This window comes from Phaseolus vulgaris, chromosome 2 (assembly GCF_051622355.1).
Source record: "Phaseolus vulgaris cultivar YP4 chromosome 2, ASM5162235v1, whole genome shotgun sequence".
NCBI classification, from domain to species: domain Eukaryota; kingdom Viridiplantae; phylum Streptophyta; class Magnoliopsida; order Fabales; family Fabaceae; genus Phaseolus; species Phaseolus vulgaris.
The window spans coordinates 28,067,766-28,091,417 of NC_143499.1; the positions used below are offsets into that span (position 1 = coordinate 28,067,766).

The window sequence follows — 23,652 nt, forward strand, 5'->3', positions numbered from 1 at the left end:
TTTATATGCTGAAACTCTTATGACCTCGCATCATAATGTTGGCACTAAACGTAGTTTAGTGAACGAATGTTCTGCTTTCTTTTGGCATGGACGTTTGGGACATATTTCCATAAAAAGGATGGAAAGATTAGTAAAGAATGAAATAATTCCAAAATTTAGATTTTACTGATTTGAATGTATGTGTGGATTGTATTAAAGGTAAACAAACAAAACACTCAAAGAAGGGAGTCACAAAAAGCACTCAACTTCTTGAAACTATACGCATTGATATATGTGGACATTTTTATGTAAATTCTTTCAATAAATAAATGTATTTTATCACCTTTATTGATGATTTTTCATGCTATGGTTATGTCTATTTACTGCATGAAAAATCTCAAGCAGTGAATGCCTTGAAAGTTTATATAAATGAAGTGGAAAGACAATTAGACAAAAAGTTGGAAATTGTCAAGTCAGATAGAGATGGTGAATATCATGGAAAATATGATGAAATGGGACAACACCTTGGTCCATTTGCTAAGTTCCATTAGAAACGTGGTATTTGTGCTCAATACACAATGTCAGGTACACCACAACAAAATGGTGTGTCAAAAAGGCGTAATCGAACCTTAATGGATATGGTTAGGAGTATGATAAGTAATTCATCTGTATATGTATCGTTATGGAAGTATGCTTTAAAAACTTTCATGTATCTGTTAAACAGGGTTCCTAGTAAGGCAGTTCAAAAGAAACCTTTTGAATTGTGGATAGGTAGGAAACCCACTTTGAGACACCTATGTGTTTGGGGATGTCAAGCATAAATTAGAATATATAGTCCGCAAGAAAAGAAATTAGATGCAAGAACAATAAGTGGATATGTCATTGGTTATCAAGCAAAGTCAAAATTGAATGCTTTGATTTTACAAATAGAACTTGTAATAGGGAATTGTAAAGTGAAGAAAATGTAAACAAAGAAGAATTAAAACAAATCGAACACAAGAAAAACGAAATTTAGAATTGGAGGGAAGAACATGAGACAAAAAAAAACTATGGTTAGTAATCTTCATCTTCAATTTGCAAGAGACCAAAATTTGGAATATTTGTTACGAAAGAAAACACAATCAATCGGTTTACACTTTTGTAGAAAAACTACTTTCAATTGAAAATAGAGTTCCCATAAATATTTTAAAGAAGAAAATCATTAACAAAGAACATTGTTTGGCATGATTCTCGTTTCGTTGTTACCCATTTCCAAATTCAAATTCAACTCCAAACAACGATTACAACACATTGAGCACAGATAAAGAAAACATAGAAGAAAATGAAGAACTTTTCTAAAGATTGAAATGTCAGAAACAAAAAACAAAAAACAAAAAAACTAAACTAAACTACTTCCGCACACACTCTCTACTTCTTCCATCTTTCTATTTATAGAGTTTCTACTTTGGAATGAGTTTCAAATTTAACATTCAACAACCCCCAATTCCTGGTTATATTCTTAATTAACTTTTGTAATTTTTCTTTCTTGTATGTTGTAGACCGTCTAACATAAGTCACTGCTTTTGTTGAAAGTTTATTGTAGGTTTCCAACAAGGTTTTCATCAATTTAGCTTTCGGTCTTCCAAGTTCCCTTCTTTAGCAGCCTCGTTCATTTTTTCCTATGTCAATTTTTACTTTCAAGTTAACTTCTTCATATGATTAAAGTATTACATTAGACAAATCAAACATAAATTTAAACTAAAAAAAAAATCAATGATTGACATCAAATGTAAGTCACATTACATTACTATCTTTTTTTTTCCATGGCCAATTAATATGTTTATCAATGGTCTCTTCAATAATCATTCATGTTCAATTGGGACATCTTAGGTTAACAAAATCACAAAAAATAGGGTCATGTTTAAAACATTGGTCGACTTTGCATTGTGATTCATGTTAATTAAGAAAACATGTTTGTCATTCTTTTCCTTATATACTTAAATTTGATCTTCTTTTTTCTTTAGTTTACTATTGAAGTCCTTCTCGTAGTATTAATCTGTTAATAATTTTTATTTTAAATATTTTGTTATCTTTATTGATTTTCAAGATATACTTATATTTGATTAATGAAGAGTCAATCGAAAGTGTTTTGTATATTTCAAAAAAATTTAATGAATCAAAACACAATTTCTTACATTTGTGTTTTTTTCTAGGAACAATACTTGTGAATATTTGTCTAACCAATTTTAATAATTCAATAAATCCAATAATATATTTAATCAAACTTCGTGTTCTCATACTCCTAAAAAGATAAAAGTAATTTTTTTCTTCACAATGTCATCCTCTCACACAACTTAATCTTTATCAAAACAAAGTTATTTCAGTTTTACACAATTTTAATTAAGGGTGGTCATGGAGTGGATTTTCAAAAATCCAATCCATATCCAATCCAAATCCAAATATTTGGATCAGATTTAAAATCTAAATCCATATTTTTTGTAAAAACAATTTAGATTTCTATCAATCCAAATCCAAATATTTGGATTGGATCTAAAATCCAAATCCATATTTTTTATAAATTTATATAATATCAAAAAATTATTAATGTAATGTAATTTAATTTTTTTATGATAAGGATTAATTATTAATTTTTTTAACGTTAAGCTTATGTTTTCAATTAGTTATTAATTTTAATATTTTATAGTAGCTTAACATTTTTACATTTACGCATTTATTATTTATTTAATATATATTTAAATATGTAAGTTTGATTTTAGGAGTAATTTTTTATCCTGATTTTATTTTCAGTTATATCTATTTAGATAAAATATAAATTAAATAATTTTAATATGTTTAATTTAAATTTTTCGTATTATGCATATTTTAATTTTGATAAAAAAAACTTAATATAAAATTAATCCGTTGTTTTTATTAAGATAAAACATTCTCTATTTTTTATTTTTTTGCTATAAAAATTATTTAATTTTTAAAATATTAAAATAAATTGTATAAAAGGGATTATTTTTCACTGATGTCAATTCAGTAGAAAAAAATTATTTTTCAAAATTCTAAAATGAATACCCTCTTGATGAAAAAAATTATTTTTCAAACTAAATTTATATTTTCTAAAAAAACTAACAATATTAATATAAAAATATGTAAAAAAATTAATATCATATAAATATTAAAAAATATAATAAAATAATAATTTAATAATACTAAAAATTAAAATTACAGATAATCAATATTCAGTGATACAGAAAAAGTAATTATATACAATTACAAACTATACATAAAATTGGTAAAAAAATTTTATGTTATTGTTAAAGTAATGAGTGTAAAAAATCAACCATTGAATTTATATTTTACTTAGAATATTCTTTAAATGTAAATATATTTTGAGATAAAAATTTTGGGTATATTACTGTTTGCATATGGTCCCTCTCAAGTGTATATACATGAAGACAACTGAAAATCTATACAGTATTTAAGTGAAGAAAAAAAAATTGTTTGTGAAAAGAAAAGTAAAAAATCAGATTTATAATTCAAATCCATATTTTTTATAAAAAAAATTTGAAAATTCAAATCCAAATTAGATTTTATATCAAATCCATATTTTTATAAAAAAATAAGGTAAATTGTATTTTAAATCAAAATCCATGTACTTTTTAAAAATTAACATAATATTAATATAATAACATGTAAAAGAGTTGAATATTATAAATATTAAGAAAATATAATAAAATTATAATTTAATAATACTAAAAAATTTAAACATAACATAATATATATATTCTTAACATTAAAATACACCTACCTATAATACTTCAAATTTGAAAATATTATATTAATTTATTATGTATAAAATATTGGAGCAAATAAAATTATAAAAAAAATGTATAAGACTTGGTTGTTTCATTGTGTGTGAAAGAGAGCAAATAAAATTACAAAAAATTAATAAGAGGTGCAGAGAGAGAGGGAAACCAAAAATGAGAAAAAGTATAAAAAAGTGGTTTGGGTAGAGGTATGGAGTGAGAGTCTCCTTTCAAATATTTGGATTAGAAATTTGGATTTTCCAATTTCTAAAATCCATATAAACAAAATGGATATCTGATTTGAAAATATAATAAAAATGTGGATCAAATTAAAAACTGGATTTAGACATGCGGATTTTTAATGGATTAGAGCAATGTAAAAGTAGAGCAGTTTGACAAAACCAGATTTTTTGCCCAGCCCTAATTTTAATATTAAGAAATTATGTCATGTTGACAGGATTTACTTATATTCAAAATAAATAAATAAAATTCTTGTAAAAACTCACAAGTTACACGTGTTATGTAAACACATTTAAGCAACTGCCAATTAAAAAGAATTTAATAAACTAATACCAATCCCCAAGTCTGCACAAAAAGAAAGAATTTTAGAATGTTTTCCATGTGAAATCCAAGCTCAAGCAAGATAACTCAATATCCAAAAATTAAAAGAAGTCACCCACATAAACTATTTCATAATTAATATATTCATATTTTTTAATTTAAATATTAATATATATTATTTCATATTTAAAATGGGTGTTTTTCTTTTTAAAACCGTCAAAGTATTTTTTTGAAAATTTAAATATAGAACTATAAAAAGTACAAACAGACAAGACAACACATGATTAAAAATGGGCAAGAATATAAGATATAGATTGTGGTGAACAATCATAAGTACTATTTTGAAAATTTAAATACTAAACAAGAAAAAGTACAAAGTGACAAGAGAATACATGATTAAAAAAGAGAAGATCAGACATATATATAAATTGCAGCGCACGTACAAATGGTATACGATGGGGGTGAAATGAAAGGAGAAGATGAAATCATCCAAAAACTAAAAATAACTTTGAGATTTTAGATTTCACAATCCAAAAAAGAGTAAAATGAGAATTTTTATTTTTACAAGAGTTTTTCTCCTATGGAAACGCAAGAAGAATTGACCTATGGTTCAATGTTTGTAAACTTGTGAGTGCTGTTTACTTCCCATAGGATAAAATCAAACATAAATCTATAATTCATATCCAAACTAAATTACTTTTTTTGGATTTCAAATGTCAAACCAAACATTGTGGGGGGTATTACTTATAATTATATTACTTACAACATGGGAGACCTTGTATCTCCAAAAAGACATCGCTGTCCACAATGCAGTATGACATCCATTGTTTGAGGACTTTCACTTTCTCATGCTGCGTAAATAAATTCGGTTCAAAGTTTCTTAATTTCTCCAAACAAAAGCAGTTTCAGTAAGCATGCACTGCAAAACAATCTAGAAGGCTACGTTTCAACTAGATAGCAAGCTTGTCATGAAACAGAATTCAGAGATTCTCCCTTTTCTTTATTTTCCCCATAAATAATTTGTACAGAAAATCATATAATGGGCAAACTCACGTCCATTGACTATATTGCTTAATGCGAACACTAACTTTTAAGCTAAAGATAAGGTATGCCACAGAATTCACACACTACATACAATCCAGGTTTTTTAATGAGTAAAAATGAAGGCAGATTAGGAATGAAGGATCATATAACATTAAACATATCTTAAGACTATAAATGGTCAGCTTTAATACAATTTGAACTACAAGCTATCCGAAACAAGATCTTGCTCTTGCTATTAAGTTAGATTATCTCCATGAAAGGTGGCATGCAGTGGTTGGTAGGTCCTAATGACCACCTTGCACACCTTCTGTCTGTCCATTCTGTTGAGCCTCATTACCCACATGTTGATCATTCGCAGGTAGTTCCCCAAGTCTTTCCTGTAGATCAAAAATATGGTCAGTCTTCCCACTAATCTTCAAACGTCAAGTGATTGTAGGAGTGATGCAGGTTGAGTTATAACAGTCATATTACTCCATCTAGGCCTATCTATGTTTTCCACTGAATAACCTTCAAATATGTAATTTATCACTCTGAACCTATTCTTTGCTGGGTCATGCAGAACATGGTACTGGCATTACCTTGAGAGCAGTGTTCTCTGAAAGTAGCTGCTCATAATCACTCCTGATTCGACTTACTTCTGACCGGAGAGAGGCATTCTCTTCCTTCAAAGCCTCAGCACGCTGAGCTAACTCATCACACTCGGCCTTTAGAAAAAGCTCAGACAGGAGTTAGGATATGTTATTTGTGATCAATCAACCAGAAAAGAAATCACTATAGAGGGTACTCTCCATTACCTGCTTACGCAACCTGGATCTGCGAGCAGATTCCCTGTTAGACTGCTTTCGCCTTTGCCTTTTAATCTCTCTTTCATCCTGAAAGTTAACAGAAAAGAATTGAAGAAACTAATAAAGCAACAATAAAACTTCAAAATCAGGTCTCAGACCAAACATTCAAATCAGTATTGTTGCAAGCTTTTACGAAGACAATCCAAAATACGTGTATTCCCCCAGGTGGAAGTCTCAAAAGGCAATGGGCAGTTCAACCATTAAACTATGTTTACATATTTATTCTCTATATAAAAAAAGAGATTACAGGGAAAGAACTGAATGAAAAGCAATTCCGATTATGAAAATTATAACATGGTCAAGCCATGAGGCAGGGCAGCTGGCACAAGAACAAAACAATGAGGAACGAAGTTTAAGATAAAACAATTATATATGCCTGAACACTCAAGCGAAGATGATAATCAGGTACAGGTGGTGCAACGACAACACTTTTGTGGCAAGGGAAAAACAATGTAGTCAAACTTGAGGAACTTAAGAGGATGAGAAGGGAGAAAAAATTGTAACTCAAGGACCATAACTCAGACTCGTAAGAGTTACAAGTATTGTGCATGCATTAAAAATAATATTGACAATAAAAATAACACAATAAGTAGTAAGATTCAATACATAACATAACTAATAATAGGTTCACAATTCATAAAATTACTCATAAAATAACTAATAAATTCATAGATGCTTAATACATGCACCAACAACTATGGTCGTGACTGCTGCACTGCTGACAACAGTGAAGCTAGTGTCAATGCGGCCGCGTTAGTGCTTCTCTGGCCTTTGATGATGACAGTGATGGTTGTTTGACAGCAACAGTAGCATCGCATCGGGGGCATGCACTCACCGTTGTTGTCAGTAGTCTCCTTTGTTTCATTTCTGAGACCCTAGCAGAAGAAGCAGGACAAGTTGGACTTTATTTTAAGGCTGGGTTGGGTCATTGAGCCAACATATGGTCAAACCCTAGCTGCAAAAAACGGAAAGGATCAACATAGCTCATGATCCTGTGAATTGACTAGCAACCTTGCAATCATGCAGCTATCCAGACCTTGCCCGATCCTTGTCAGCTTGTAATGACCCTATACTCGCAGGATCATGAGTATGCGAGTTTACTTGTGATTTTAACAACATTTGGAAAAAATCAATTTAACTATGTTCATCATTTCTTAAAAATGCAGTGGCTCTATGCCCCATTATGGGACTGCTGCCAACACTAAATATCAAACATAACTTCACAGTTGGACACAAATTCAGATATTTGAGCCCCAAGAAAACACACCAACGGACAGCCTTCTACCTGTCCATGTCAAACTGGTAAGGAAATGGACTGATCTTTTTATAGTGAGGGCGTTAACAGTAGTGGTGATTACTTGGAATTCTAGCAGTTTGCCAGAGGTTGGACTATAAAGCAATAGAAAGACAACACTATCGGCTTTCTGCTGATTGAAAGATTGGTTTTGAGAAGAGATCTCAGACTCTGGTAAACTCAAGGGGAATGTTTTTAATCATTCTATAATTTTGAACCAGTACCAATCAAAACAGATTACAACACTATAGGAGCCTAAGGTAAAACCAAAGTAAAAATCTTTTAATGAAGAGGTGTATATCTTCTCTACATAATCAAATGAACCACCATAGCCTGTAAAGAGACAATCGTGCATCTAGCTACCAGACTTCTTGAACCAAATTTCCTAACCCAACATACTAAAAGACAAAAAGATTTAGTGTAGGGTTTAAAGAATAAGAACTAATAACACCCCCTCCTACATGTTGATAAATTGCCTTAATGAAGTATTTAGGTAAGCAGACTAGTGTTAATGATGCCAAGTTTGCATCTACTGAGTGAAGAATTGGTCGTCTGTAGCATCAGATTAAGTAATCCAAAACAAGCTAATGAGTAATTTGGCTTTGCTAGGAAATAACAAGTAACTATTACAATATAAAAGAAACATAATTTTAATAAATGCTTCATTGACAAAAGTATAATCACTAAAAGAAAGAACCTTTGGTCTTTGACTAGGTATCCCCACAGACACAACTAAAAGACTAACTTTCTCAACCTATGTGGTGGTTGGGATGGGACAGAACAATCTTTAGGAGCCAAAACATGTACATACCAAAGTGTTTGTAAATTAAATCCCAAGTACCAACGTGTATAATCAAAAGAATAAATTTACTTATTAATGACGAAATAATAAGCATATGGCCTTTACTTTATCCACTAACACAGATTCTCCTTCAAAGGTGATAAAAAGAATGTTAAAAATAGAGCACAATGTGTTGGATTGGATATTCTCTAAATGCGGGTTTAGATTTAACTCAACTCTATAAAACCAGTTTCCACCCACTTATATACTTTAATTTAGTCATATCTCAAAAAGATGTAGATTTCCAACACATCTCTCAAATATTGAGGATGAGACATCTCAAGCGTGAAACTAAATATTTTCAAATGGTTTGACAGTTGTTTGATAATGGCCCAGTACTAACTTTGAATGACTATTCTATATCATGTTACTTTAACAGCACATGCCCTTATCAAGCTTAATACTAATTAGCACATAGCTAGATAGTTACAAATATCAAATTCTTAGCAATTTTTCACCCTATAACTTAAGATCATATTCTATTTTACAACTTCATCTCCTTTTCGTTCTGCAAATTATAGCAGTCGATGGCAGATAAATGTGGGGCGGCCACCTCCAGAAAACACTATAGTGGGATGGCAGAGTGACCACTATTATACTTACTTTTTCTGTATTCCTATTTTGATTTTTTTTTAACAATATACATATAACATATATATATATATATATATGTGTGTGTGTGTGTGTGTGTGTATGTGTGTGTTCAAACAGAATTTTTTACACTTTCGCATCTATATAATTGTATTATATAAAAAATATATTTAATTTTATATTATTTTTTTACTTGTTACTATATTATTTAGAACTTGTTGTTATTATTATCTAATTTATTATATTGTATATTTTTCTATCTAGTTTTTATAACTATTGTTATTTAATTTATTATATCAAACAATTTTTTATTAGGTTTGTCATTATAATTTATTTATTACATTAATAGAGTATGCTTTAAGTAGTTTTTCATATTTTATAATACTATTATATTTTTTATTATTGTTGTTATTATTTAGTTTTGTGTTATTATACATTATACTTTATTTTTATTACTATTACACTTATTACTATTATTCAGTTTATTATAGTTATGTCACGTTTTACACACAAAAACAAAAAAAATAGTTGTTGGACACAGGCCAACAATTCAAAACAGACAAGAGTAAAAAAACACTGAAAACCTAATTCTGACCCAACCCATCAGCTGCTATTAGCTAGAGCAGCCTCAAACTAGTAAGGGAATGCAACAGCAATAGTGCCCAACAACAGCAAAGGTCACAGGAAAGGTTGCAAACCCATGTCCAACAACGGCAAAGCTGCAGAGCCTTGCGTGTTGAGAGTGCAAACAGAGGAACAGTAGCGAGGCCTGCAATTTTGTATGATTTACCCTGTGAATGGCACAGTAACAGCCTCAACAGCCAGGACATCCATGTGTTTTATGACGAGTGCCTTGGGAGCAGCAAGGGGCTGCTCCACTCCCACCCTGTAATTGCAACGCAATTGCACACAATTGACTACTATGCTGCAAATAGTGATCATTTTCACAATGTACTTTAAGCCTACAAACCTCCAGAATACATTAAAGCTATAAGATTCTCAGCATATCTCAGCCTGAGAATAAGTGTCACGAACTTCCCAATTAGGACATTAATTAATATGTTATCAAGGTAACAAACATCATATCATCAGTCTGTAGTCAAAAGTAACCTGTAGCCAGAGTTGTGATTGAACACTATCCCGTGATCCAGCAACTGCAGTAGATGGTACCTTTCTGCCAAGTGCAGGAATGTTGGAAGGAGCCGGTGTACCCCAATAATCCATTCCTATATTTAAGTTTGTTGTGGGACCAGGAACAGCTCCAGGAGCACCACCTGCAGAGATAGGTATGATAGGCACATTCTGATTGACCACTGTAGCTGGCGTACTTATGCCCCCATTTTGAGAAGTATATGCTGAAGTCCCATTTTGAGATGGTTCATCTGTAATTCAATAGAGAAGGTACATTTCAGCTGACGCATGCAAACATTATAGGTTAACATATGGCAATACACCAGAAAGTCATAAGCTATATTGAAACAGAAGAAGTAAGCACGCCAAACCTTCAAAAGAATCCTGCCTGCCCCCTGATTTCATTTGAGAGTCCTATGAAAAAAAAGGAATAAAAACTAAAATACCATCATAATAATAATTACCCAACACAGAATTTATTTAGGGTATTATTCAAAAAATAGTCAATTGTGCCCCCACAAACAGGAGCAGCATGAGCTATCTGACCAACACCCAAGTCATACTCTTCACCCAATATCTGATGTCTAAACATGGTTGACATTTATAAATTACGTATATAATTTATCTGATAAATAGACATCAAGAAATAAAATTGAACATCCATCGGTACTTCACGGCTTATGCTGTTTTACAACAAAAAAAACTTGTACAGAGCCTGGTAATACTTTGTTGTTTTATACAATAACCTTACCCCTTTTAATAATATCCTCCAATATCCTTGGTCTCCCCACTCCAACTCCACTTATAGTCTCATAGTCAACCCAAGTCTAAGTCAACAAGGAGAAATGTCTTAAGCTGTTATATGTTGATCACCAAGAAGAAAAACATTGAACAGCCAGAACCATTGAAGACTGATGCATCCCCAACCGTTACTGTCACTATCTACAGAGACCGTTGATGATGACAGTCGCAATGAATGGTGATACAAGCCTAGTTGATGGCGATGTGAGCGTCAACAATAGTATGAAGAAGTAAGTTTAAACTTAACTCATTCTCACAAAATCAGCTTGTAAGGTGAGAATTGTCTCCACTTATATACTATAAATTAGTCTTAATTCTAGTCGATGTGTAATCTCCAACAAATAATAACAAGAGTGTTGAGATGGCTGGCAACTACAACACAAGTATTGCAATGGTCGACAACAACAATACACTGTGATGGCCAACAACAACGATGGGAGTATTGTGATGGGCAATGATAGTAATGCAATGTTGATGATGACCACAATTGAGTATAGCATGTTACACAAGAAGTTTGGTTCTCATTTTCAATTGAGAACCATAGGTGAAGGGTTGTCCTTTTAATTTTTTGGTGGGTCTCTACAAACCTGACCTGGAGATCCCAACTACAAGAGTTGGGTAACTCAAACTGGGTAACAAATCCTGAGGCTGCACAAACGCTGTCAGGATCAACATGATGCACAACTTCCCTATTTCACCATGTGTGTGTTTCTCGCTTGCTTGGGTCTCCCATACTCACAAGATCATGCAAATTTGTGAGTATACTCACAATTTTGACGTCTCTAGTAAGCAGATATAAGGAAAATCCTTAATCTCACCTCGATGAGTTCCTTCTCATACTAGTAGTTACCCGACAATACATGTCTTCATATAGCCCAAACATAAGTAAAGTGAATACCTTTCTTTTCCAAAAGCCTTCCACAACACTTCTCAAGTCACTCAATCATATGCTTTTTCCAAGCTAATAAAAAAGCAGACATAAATCTCATTCTTTGCATTCATATCTGGCCAAGATCAATCCTTTGAAAATAAATAGCTTTGAATGTGCACCTTTTCATGTAAATACAATTTGATTCCCCGCATTCTAGCCACTCATAAGTTTTATCCCCTTGTAGTTTACACAAACTTTGGTAACAAGCTTTTAATAAAATACATAAGCTCTCTTCATTTTCTGAAAACAGCAATTCACCACTTATATTCCATAATTTTGAAAACAAATAAATACAGAAGTTGTTGACTGTCTTTGCCCTCACAAGATCAACTATATTAGGGAAATTACAGTTCTTATTCAGAATAATAGAATAAAAGCTTGTCAGGATAGCAATTGGACTGGGATTATATTTAGGCAGTATAGAAGGAGCTATAGTATTCTATTCAGTAATATGTTCTTTTCACCACTTTTACATTTATCCTCCTTAAAACTTTAGGTGGATGTATGACCATGCTAGAGAGGACAAGATATAGAATGAGTACATTTACATATGAGAAAATATTGATGAGGTATTGATATTGGAGGAGATGACAAAAAAATTATGTTAAGTTTGTAAGATGTAAAGATGACCACTGGAAGCATTGGTGAAAAGTGTATATCATTGCTTTTAGTCCAATGAGAAGATGCAAATACCAAGGAGGACATTAGAGGAAATTGTTAAGAGGAATCCCATAACGAATAATATCCCAGAGAATTTGGTCTTTAATCAAGCCCAATGACATGCAATCCATGTAACCTAGTTCAGTAACTTTGTTGTGGTTATTGTATATTCCTTAAACCGTACAATTACTGCAAACTAAATATTAATGGATGCATATTGACAACATAGCAAACTGAAGAGGACTGTCCCAGAACTTACATTTTGAGAATTTGCATCACTTCCTTCACTGGTGCCTTCCCCTTCACTTGCACTATCACCACTACAAATCCAATATTTCTTATCAGCACAAGTCACCCGTATGCAAATGCAAATGGCAAGGCAACATACTCAACAGGCTTAGAAATATAAACAATGCCAAACCTAATATTATACTTAGAATTATTTACAAGAAAATACAGCCATGGATAAAATTATTTATGTCAAATAACAGTGTAGGGAACATCAAAATCGGGAAGTGGGTGACTACTGTTTCTATCCCGACTCGACAGTACATGATATTCATAAAAAGAATGGATGCATTATTTCATGTAGCATAGAATCTTAAAATCAGCAATTTGGCAATAGGTTAGACATTCAGAAGTAAAAATTGTTCCTTTCTTTGAGTGCTTTGATTCAAATAATAGGGTACATAATTCAACAAGATTGATCAACACAACACATCTTACCTCTTTGAATGAATTCCATTAGCAGATGTGCCTGTTGTTTTACCATGTTCATTATTTTTCCCTGTGATCATATTCAAACTACCCAAACTTCCTTTTGATCTTTTAATTGGCAATTTTTCCTTCACCTCAGGAGGCTTACCATCAGCTTCCATGCTGCCAGGAGTGTTTCCCTGCATGCAAACTAATAAATTATTTTTCCTTACTTGGATAAGGACACATTCTGCACAAAAAAGGGAAAAGACAGAGACAAAGAGAAGGTGAGAATGAGCATAAAAAACAGAAGGGGAAAACTCACTGAAGCCTCAGCAATGCCATTTGGAGAAGGCATAGCAAATGGGCTAAAAGGATAAGATCCCTGCATAAATTTGAGACAAAAGTAGTTGATCAGCTAATGATTCAATGTGATGACTTCAAGAAAGCACCGTTATACAAAGAATACCGGAGGCATGGATGGATGAGCATAAATGCCACCAGGGGGATACATTGCAACATATGGATGTGGTGGAGTACCATAAGGAGGCATAAATTGCTGCAAATAAAAATTTCATTAATGAATCAAAGAAAGACTAAGATAGAACTTAAATGAGATAATTCATATTGTCAGTGAAGTGTAGACTTGATGTAGAGTAGACACGGTATTGAACAATAGGAAGAACAAAAAATAATAAGCAAAGAAGACCAATCAAGGACCAAAATCTACAGAGTTCATTTGTAGAGGCAAGAATGGTTTGTGTCAACTCCTAATTAGGACATTCAAGCCTGCCATTTTTAAAACATAAAGTATCCTGATGCACAAAACTTTAACAGAATAATTTCACTTAAGTTAAACATGCAAGGAATTCAGAGCACCATTAATCACAATAAATGCATATTGGAGAAGCAAGTATTTCCCAAGAGATACTATCCATAACCATAAGCAAGTCTCAAGTTACTATAAATTTACCAAACAGCAATTTTACATGCGACCAACCACCACTACCATAGCTGTGTTCCATCTGAATAATTATAACAGTCAACAAAGACCACTACCACTAACCAGCCCATCATCATCAGTGTCATTACCAGAGTATAAATGATATGCCACAACACAAAAAAGGGTAAACAGCGAATTCAGCTTCACAGGCCAACAACTAAAAATGTATAAAAACCCTTCTAATTCATGAATATGATCAGGATCAAACACGAATATACATTTTCTAGCTTCTAGCTGCAATTAAAAAATGAGGTAAATTTAGTTTTATTAATGTTCTTCCACATTCTGTTTACTGATTATTGTTGATTAGAATAACTACAAAATATCTCATAATAACATTATTGTATCTTAAAGTATTTTAGAGTTTCTTAGATCATCTTTTATATTTCATGATTTGCTTCCTTGTTTAATAAAGATCAGGGATCTAATATTGGTTTAAATTAATAGGGATTAGGGCCTACTATTTTTTTATTACATCAAAACCATATGATTTTCCAATTCTTCACTTCCAAAATCTCATACTTCCTAGTACCCTACATAAAACCCTAATAATTTCACCATGGTCATCAAAACCATCTTCCATGACCTAGTTCATCAGGGTTATGCTATTTTCAGTGACTGTCAGTTATCATCCTCTGCGATGTTTTTTGGAACAACCTTTCTCCCTCACAGTCATGTCACAGTTGTCAATGGTAGCCAACCCTCCAATGTGCTGCAGATGACCTGCTACTGATGCAGGCTTGCCATGATGCCTGCTCAATGCTCTCACTCACAACCAATATTTCACTGTTCCAAAATCTATACCCCTCCTTCCATCAGCCACCATCTTGGTTAACATGTGGTCTGTTATTCTCTCTTCAGATATGGTCTCACCTTGACCAACCAGATACCCTTTCTCTAAAGGTCTTTGTTTTGAAGTTACTGTATCATATTTGACATCCTTTATTTACGCCATCTGGTCTGGGCACTATTACATTTGTTTTCCACCTCCATGACCTTGTTTAGCTCCCTTTGGGCTCCAATGCTGTGTTTGGCACTCAAATTTGGTGTTTTGCATGCATCAAGAATTTGCTATTTTCAGCTGGCTTGGCTTGATTCTTGGAATTCTTTGTGTGGTTATCTCTGGTTTTGGCTGTTAGGCTCTTTTTGGATGTTTGTTTTTGTTATACTGACTTTTCTACCAGTTGGTGACTTCTTTTTCAGCTAATGATCATGTCAGCAGTGACTTTGTACTGATGGGTGGTGACTTTCTTACTGCCATTCCTCAGGTGATTGGATTTGGTCAGGACTCACCAGCCCCAAATATGATTTGTAGGTCATATTTCCAAGTTTTTAAGGTCTCCAAAGTTTTTATACAGTACGTTATAGAAGTTAAAGTTTTTTCCATGTATAACTACTAGCCAGAAAATTTCTGCTAACAATCACCCCCAACAAAATCTCTTCTTCTTTGGTCATGTGACTCTCCAACAGCTTTTCAACCTGAGGATTGCTCCAGCCACCTTGATAAGTTATATTACCAGTTATACTGATCTCCAACATCTCCAGCATTACAAAGACCACTTTATATTTCTTTCTCTGTTTTCTTTTCACAGTTTCATTTGTAAAAAGCTCAAGACTTTAGCTAGAGAACAATTAGTATTAGAATATCTAGAAAATATCTCAACATTATTATTCTTAGAAAGTGAACTTTAATCTTTAATCAACCTCACAAAATTGGATTGCAAGATGGGGTTTGTATCCACTTATAAACTATAATTTAACCATATCTCTAGTTGATTAGGGATCTCCAACAATTATTACATGAACAATGGCATAATTTAAAACATCCTAGAATTCATCTTCAAGCTTCATTGTATTTCATTATTTGTTTTGTTACTCGATTAGAATTACAAATCTAGTATCAGCACTAATAAAAGTTATTGCTTTGTATTTTTTATATATTAATATATTAATTCATATTATACACTTGATTGTCACCTCTCTTCTGCCTACCCTATCTAAATCCCTATAAACTTCATCATAGCAATAGCTCAAAGAGAAGGGGGAGTTAATATTAAATTATTTTCAAAAAATTTCCTCTGGCCACAGCTTAAGTATGGTCCAGTTAGGTTTTAGATTTTTAAACATTAACATTATCATGTAGACGGGATTGGTATTTATAATATAGGTAACAATTACCTGGACACCCCACATATAAGGGTGAGCCTGTGGACTTGATGCCAAGAAACCGTGTGGAGGTATAGGAGAATATGCCTAGAAAATGAGGAAGCTGGGTGAACCAAAATTCAATCTTGACAATAATAAAAACCTACATGCCATTAATGCCAACAAAGACTGTTTCATTAGAAACCTGGAATCCAGGCCAATCAGGATTAATTGTTCCAGTAGCCGTGGTTGAAGACTGCTCCTGGAAAAACAACAAGTGTTTGCCGTCACATCACACCAAATGTACTAACCATTAAGCATCAATGGAGATAACATAAAGAAAGTTATACCTGTGACGTAGGTGGTGGCGTCTTTGACTCCTTCTCTTTTGGAGTTTTGTCCATCTCGCTGCTGCCCATCTAATATCAGTGTCTTAAAAATATAAACTAAACCATCCTGCACCAAACATAACTTTGATTAAAAGACAGCCTCAAAGACACCATTGTCCTTCGAAACTTACAACCAAATCACTGTAAAGTTGAGCAAGTTAGAAAAAACACTTGAATCACAAGATTTTTATATTGAATTAGTCTACAAAATCATTAAATCGCCAATTATCAATTGTAAGAATAGGAACCAACCAAGGCACTAATCCTTTTTTCCCTTCCAATCCATGGAAAGCTAGGTCAAAATCCAACTTCTAATGGTGCCCTGGGTTATCTTATCTCCAAACCAAAGATGGTGCAAGTTCTGCTCAACTCTAAGATAACACTACAGCATTAATCTCCACCAAAATTGACAAAGCAACAATTACTAGAGCTCAGAAAACCAAGATAAAACCAAGGAAAGAAAGTGAAATTCATGCATCTCAAAAAGCTAGCAATATGAACAATTCAATTTAATTCGAGCCGAGAATTTTCAAATTACCACTCAGAGAGAGACTGTGGATCCTTCAAAGCTGGAGCAGAAGCAGAAGCAAAAGCTGATCTGCCGAGGATTACAAAAAACAAACGCAAGAAGCGACAATCAAATGCTCAGAATAAAATTGTGAAGAAAAATGGATTTAGTGGGTAGCACGAAGGATATTCGGGGAATTTTATTTAGGAAATACAGAGAAAAAAATGATCTAGAATTAATTTAGAAATGGATGAGAAGGGAACAATGAATTAGGGGCAGATCAAAAATTAGGGTTTGTTTGGTTAAGGTTAATGTTTGTGTTGTTTGGTTTTGGGTGTTCACGGAGAGCAACCCATGGATGGTCGTACGGTGTCGCTGTCCAGTGAGATTTTCGTTCCCATTTTGCACAGTTTGTGAAATCCCCATTTACTCCCTATGCCCACAGTTTCTCTTCTTATTTTTTTGTTTTTTTAGCATTATATTTTTCGTCTTTTTTTTCATTATTGATATTTATTTAAAGTATTTTTTTAATTTGTTTTCTCTATTAATCTATCACTTTAATTTTGTATATATATTTCAACATTTTTAAAAATAATATTAATTACTAATATAGTAATATATCACCATATAGTTTGTTTAAATTAATTCTAAAATGTAATTATATGTTTTAAAAACATTTATTATGATTAATCTCAAATAATATAACTTATGTATTACTCCAAAATATTTATCTCCTTAAAATTAAAAATTAGAGTATTTTCAAGTTATTTAACAAAAACATTTTAAGATTTTTAAATTTCTTATATCTTTCTATTAAGGATGTGGTGTCAAGATATAATTTATTACAAACTAGTGCATACTTTTAATTTATTAAAGGTACAATATAAGTATTTATTATGTATAACTAAATTCATAAATAAATAAAAGTTTTATAAAGATTGTATTATAATTAGCAGCATCTTTTTTATGAATATTTTGATTTAATCTCTTATGATAAAAATACGAAAAAAAGAATTAATTTTTTAAGAAATTAAAATTAATTTAAAGAAAAATTTAAATATATATATATATATATATGAGAGTCAACTTGTAACTTGTGCATCTAAACTTTCAAGAAGATTAACTTTAACTTATAAATAAGTTAATTTTATTTTTTTCTAGTATATCTTTCCTGAAAGAATGACTTTAAGAAAAACATAATAATAATTATCATGTTTTTATTATAAAAGAAATTATGGAAAGCAATGGCTTGTATTTTTTAACCGGATTAGCAATGTCCTACTTAAAAAATATATACTTTATTATTTATTTTTCAGCCGCACGTATAAAGTTTGTGACCTACCAAATGATAAAAATGAACGTAAAAAAAATAAAATAAATGTAAAAAAATAAATATAGCCGGATTAAACTTTTTTACATGAAATTAAAGGGCTTTTCTAGAAAATTATATAATTGATTATGTCAAAAAGTAATTGTACATAACAAAAAAAATTATGGATAACTTTTTTATGATAAAAGAACTAATGAATCCTTTGTGTTTTAATTACTTAAAAAATATATTGTCATGTATGATTTATTTTTTATAAATAAATTAAATTTATTTTAATTAAAAATTTAAATTTTCATATTATATATAGTAGTTTATTACACAAGCTTTCACTGAATATTTTATCTGAAATAAATAGCTAAAAAAATTGTGGTACATTTTTTCTGAAATACATATTAAAGTTTTATTTTAATATTTAAAGTAAGAACATTTTTGTTGTATATCTCGACAAATATTGTGTTGGTTCATATAACAAATTTATTAGGAATTCTTACTTCCATAAATTGTTTTATATGTTCCATGGAAATTTGATTTATAAACAATATTTTAAAAAAAAATTAAAAAACAAATTACTTACAAATTTTATAATTTAAAAGTTTTTTAAACTTTTGAATATATTTTTTCAGTTTTTTATTTTTAAATTATACAAATTTAAAAGTTATTTTATATATAAAAAAAAACACTTTTAGATTACAAGTCACAAGTATTTTTCCTGAAAAAACAATTTTTAAATTTTGTAATATAATTTTTTTTTAATTAACGACACGTTATTCTTTAAATTTATTCATAAAACAACAAATAAATAAGAATAACAACAAAAATTACAATAAGAAAGAGATACACAACTTTAAGAACTTTAAGTAGTAGCTATTACGACAAAAGAAAGTTTTACTAAGAAAAACACTTTTATCTTTTAACCATCTTATAAGGGTTGTGTTAAAATTATAGGAATAGAGAAGATATCCACTTATTTTTTCATAAATAATTTCATCAATTTATTTTTTAGTAAATAACTAGTTTTTAAAAAATAGGTTAAAATAACAAAGGTTTTATCTATATTTTTACTCTTGTACACCTACAATTATATAAAATGATGAGATTATTTTATTTATTTCTCTCTCACTATACTTCACTGTCACAACTACAAAAATTGTATTTTAAAAGGTATTATATATATTTTGAAATTTTTATTTTAAAAGTATTATTCTAAAAAATTATTCCAAAATATATTTTTTGTTGTGAAAATTTTATCCTATTCTAAAATTTTAGAAAGTTTTATGAATTTTGGAAAATGTGTTAAAAAAACCTCTAAGAAAAATAAAGCAGAAGTCACTTTAAAAAAGGAGTAAAATAGTCATTTTCGATATTATGGTGTGCAGATTTAAATTTAGAGTGTTCAGGAAGCAATTTCCTAAAGGTCCCATTATTTTTCGGGCCTGGCTCAGAACATTGTCCACTTTCCCAGAACCCACTCTTCTCACCCTCAATTTTCTTCTACCTCCACTCTCTTCACCTCCACTCTCTTCACCTCCACTTTCTCCCATTCCAATTCCAATGGCACCACCACCAACGGACTCAGAACCAGAATCCGAGGCGCTGCGGCTCAAGGCAATGGCGGAGTCCAAGTTCAAAGCTTCCAAAAACGCCAAATCCGCTCTCAAATACGCGAAGCGCGCGCAGCGGTTGTGTCCGCACCTCGCCGGCGTGTCGGAAGCCGTCACCTCGCTCACCGTTCTCGCCGCACCGGACTGGTACAGTGCCCTCGGCGCGGAGCCCTTTGCAAACAGCGGCGTCATTCGGAAACAGTACAAGAAGCTCGCACTGCTCCTTCACCCCGACAAGAATCCCAACGTGGCGTCCGAGGAGGCCTTCAAGCACGTCGGCGAGGCATTCCACTTCCTTTCCGACCGGAGTCTCCGCCGAGAGTACGACGCCGAGCTCCGACGGAAGATCAAGGCAGAGAGCGAGACGTTCTGGACCGCGTGCTCCACTTGCAGGCTCCTTCACCAGTTCCAGAGAAAGTATATGGGTCATGAATTGGTGTGTCCGAGTTGTGAGAAGAGTTTTAAGGCTGTGGAAACGGTTCAGAGTGATGGGGATGCTGATGGGGAAGGTAGGGTTAGGAGTAGGAGGTTGAAGTTGAAAGAGATAAATAAGAAAAAGGAGAATATTGGTGTGAAAGGGAAAGTGGATAATGAAGTGGGGGATGAGAAGGAAGGGAGATTGAGGAAGAGAATGCGTTCAGTTGGGGAGGTGTTGGAGAGGTCGAAACCTGGTAAGAGGGTTAAAAATGGGGAGGAAATGATGACATTAGCTGAATTTCAGAATGAGGTGAGGAGAAAGTTGCAAGGAAAAAAGTTGAAGGAAAAAGAAAAGGAAAAGGAGGAGCATATAATTGAGAAGACGAGCAACAGGCGGTCGATGCGGCGGGGATTGAACTCTGAAGGTTTAGAGGTTGGAGAGGTGAGGCCTTTGAAGAAGAGTGTGAGGCTTGCAATTGAGGAGAAGCGTGGAGGTTTAGAGAAGAAGAAGGGATTGAGATTTGAGGAGCATAGGGATTCTGATGAAGGGGAGTTGGGAAATATGGTGGTGGTGGATTCAGATTTTTATGATTTTGACAAAGATAGAGTGGAGAAGAGCTTTAAGAAAGGTCAAGTGTGGGCAGTGTATGACGATGATGATGGAATGCCAAGGAATTATGCCTTGATTGATGGAACTCTTTCAGTGAATCCTTTTGAAGTGAAATTAAGTTGGTTGGATGTACAGATCAGTGGGGATGGGAGGATAGTCAGTAGGGAGAAAATGGGGTTTCATATACCTTGTGGGAGATTTAAGGTTGCCAGGAAGACTTCGGTGAATTCGGTAAATATATTTTCCCATGTTGTGGATTGTGACCGGGCAGCACGTGAGCTTTACAAAATTTACCCCAAGAAAGGGTCGGTATGGGCGCTTCATGGCGAGGGAAGTATTGATGCAGAGGAGGGAAAGAGGTGCTATGACATTGTTGTATGTCTGACAAGTTACAATGAGGTGAATGGTCTGAGCATGGCATATCTGGAGAAGGTTGATGGTTACAAGACAGTATTTAGGCGGCAAGAGAAGGGGAGTGGTGCTATTAGATTTCTTGGGAAGGATGACTTGTGGTTAGTTTCTCATCAGATTCCTGCACGGAAGCTTATTTGTGATGAAACGCCTGAGCTGCTGAAAGACTGTTGGGAACTCGATCCCGCTTCACTTCCTTCAGATTTACTTACTATTGCTGGCATTGATAATTGAGGTTAGGTAATCTTTTTGGTGACAAACTCTGAATTTTGAAAGACTAATTGGGAGTTGATTGTCGATGACTTTGAAAATACTTACTAATGGGTGGCGTGACCTTGGCAACTTTTGTACAACAAAGATAAGTTTATTAGGAAACCTGACTGCTTTGTAAAGCTTGAAATTTTAAATCTGTAGATTAAAAATATATTATGTTGGATTAATCTGTTTGTCAACATTATAAACTAGCTACTTTGTCATATTTGTGCTTATGCTTCAGTCAGCCTCCTCCACCTCCACTGATTGGGTTAAGTTTTAGAAAAGTGTGCAATTATTAATTTGATGCCTCTGAAAGAAGTCTATGTCTGGACAGTATGACAGACTATTAACATTTTAGTTCTCTGCTGTTCTCTTCAAGAAACATTTTTGCTGAAACAGGATCTGACTCAATTTATGTTCTATAGTCGAACTTCTTATTTAGTTTAGTCAAATATATATAAGTGGACTTGGTAATTTTCTGTCATGGTTTAATTATGCTATTTTTTTTTATAACATTTTCTCATTTGCAATCAATCTAAACTTTGTTTTTTCTATCATCTGTGAGATACCAAAACCTTTTAAAAGGTGAGGGCATGTGCACTTTTTAATTAAAGTTTAGAAACTTAGATTGTATCAAATTGTATTCAGATCATGGTTGAGTCAGCTTTTTTAAATGCTCTATGAAAATACCCATAAGGGTCCAAGGTCAATCTAGCCATTTCAGCTTCATGGTGAGTTATTCTTTTAGACACAACTGGAATTGTTCATTTACTCAAGTTATCTTCTAGCTCCCTGGCTTTGAGGAAGGATTGTTCTCTGCAAGCATGTTAAGATTATCTCTCTTTCACCCTACACTGAGTGCTTTGTATATCAAGTCAATTCCTGACGCTGTGGCTAGACTTTATCAAATTGATTATCAAAGAAGAGTTAACTGAGATTACTTTTTATATATAGCTCTTTTTTATTGAAAGTGTTTAGATTCACTTGAGTCAAAGTAACTTAAAATGATTTATTTCTATATAACCGTTTAACATTTTACAGATTTTTATTGCAAAAGTTCTAGTTTTTTTATCCCACACTTAAGAGGTGAAGTTTGCAATGGCTGTTGTCTGTACAATGTATTTCAGTTAATACATTAAGGCACAAAAAAACATACAGTATAATCTAATTGAATCACAATCCTCTTAATTGTGGTAAATTGAGTTATGATTAGATATTGCTTAAGAAATTAGATCGTCATGGGTAACCACTGGTCTGCTTTCTAATCTACATTTGGTCACTTTTGCACTTTGTAAATGATTGTTGTATTTGGTTTTCTTTTCACACACAATCAAATTATATTACCTTTTTATTACCAGCATAGATTATCACTTGTGGGTGTTTCATAACTGGGGTGGCTACCAATTCATATTTGTAAATCTGGTATTACTAAATCTAGTTAAATGCTTAAGACTCCTTAGCTTGCCCAGAAGGGAATGTGATAAAACTGATGTTAGAATAGGAAAGAAAAGACAATCTTGAATTTTATTGCCCTCCTTAATTCCATTCTGGTACGAATTTAGTAGGGATAGAGTCAAGGAATGGAAGCTGTTTACACTTGAGAAGAACTTCTAAACCCTAAACCCTTGAGAATTAGTCCAGGTGACCGGCAGTTGTTCTGGAGTCACTTCAAGAATATAATCTTCAGAAAGCGTAGGACGTAAGGGGTTGTTAAGATGTGGCTGGTTGTACTGCTTGTTTAAGTAAGGATGCATGAAAGATCGGATGAATACAACTCTTTTTAAGGAGCTGCAAATTAACAACCTGCCCAATGCA

General features: G+C 32.6%; 2 protein-coding genes across 7 annotated transcripts; one reads left to right on the forward strand and one right to left on the reverse strand.

Annotated features, from left to right (window-relative positions):
- Nucleotides 1-5,371: 5,371 nt before the first annotated feature.
- Nucleotides 5,372-17,664, reverse strand: BZIP68 (basic region/leucine zipper transcription factor 68). Of its 6 annotated transcripts, none has more exons than XM_068612867.2 (14): nt 17,244-17,656; nt 16,958-17,076; nt 16,667-16,772; nt 16,522-16,578; nt 16,350-16,424; nt 13,638-13,727; nt 13,494-13,553; nt 13,199-13,368; nt 12,732-12,792; nt 10,452-10,494; nt 10,060-10,331; nt 6,173-6,250; nt 5,957-6,082; nt 5,372-5,755 (listed from the first exon to the last, which is right to left on the reverse strand). In XM_068612867.2, the coding sequence occupies exons 3-14, from the start codon at nt 16,733-16,735 to the stop codon at nt 5,663-5,665; spliced, it is 1,194 nt and encodes a 397-aa protein (XP_068468968.1). In that variant the 5' UTR covers nt 16,736-16,772; nt 16,958-17,076; nt 17,244-17,656; the 3' UTR covers nt 5,372-5,662. The 6 variants fall into 6 exon arrangements, with proteins under 6 accessions (XP_068468968.1, XP_090154617.1, XP_090154618.1 ...); XM_090298491.1 differs by having other exon boundaries at nt 16,958-17,100; nt 17,244-17,628; XM_090298492.1 differs by having other exon boundaries at nt 10,120-10,331; nt 16,958-17,100; nt 17,244-17,619.
- Nucleotides 17,665-19,967: 2,303 nt separating this feature from the next.
- On the forward strand, nt 19,968-22,077 carry LOC137811222 (DNAJ heat shock N-terminal domain-containing protein). Its single transcript, XM_068612872.2, has one exon. The coding sequence runs from the start codon at nt 20,095-20,097 to the stop codon at nt 21,814-21,816; it is 1,722 nt and encodes a 573-aa protein (XP_068468973.2). The 5' UTR covers nt 19,968-20,094; the 3' UTR covers nt 21,817-22,077.
- Nucleotides 22,078-23,652: the final 1,575 nt, after the last annotated feature.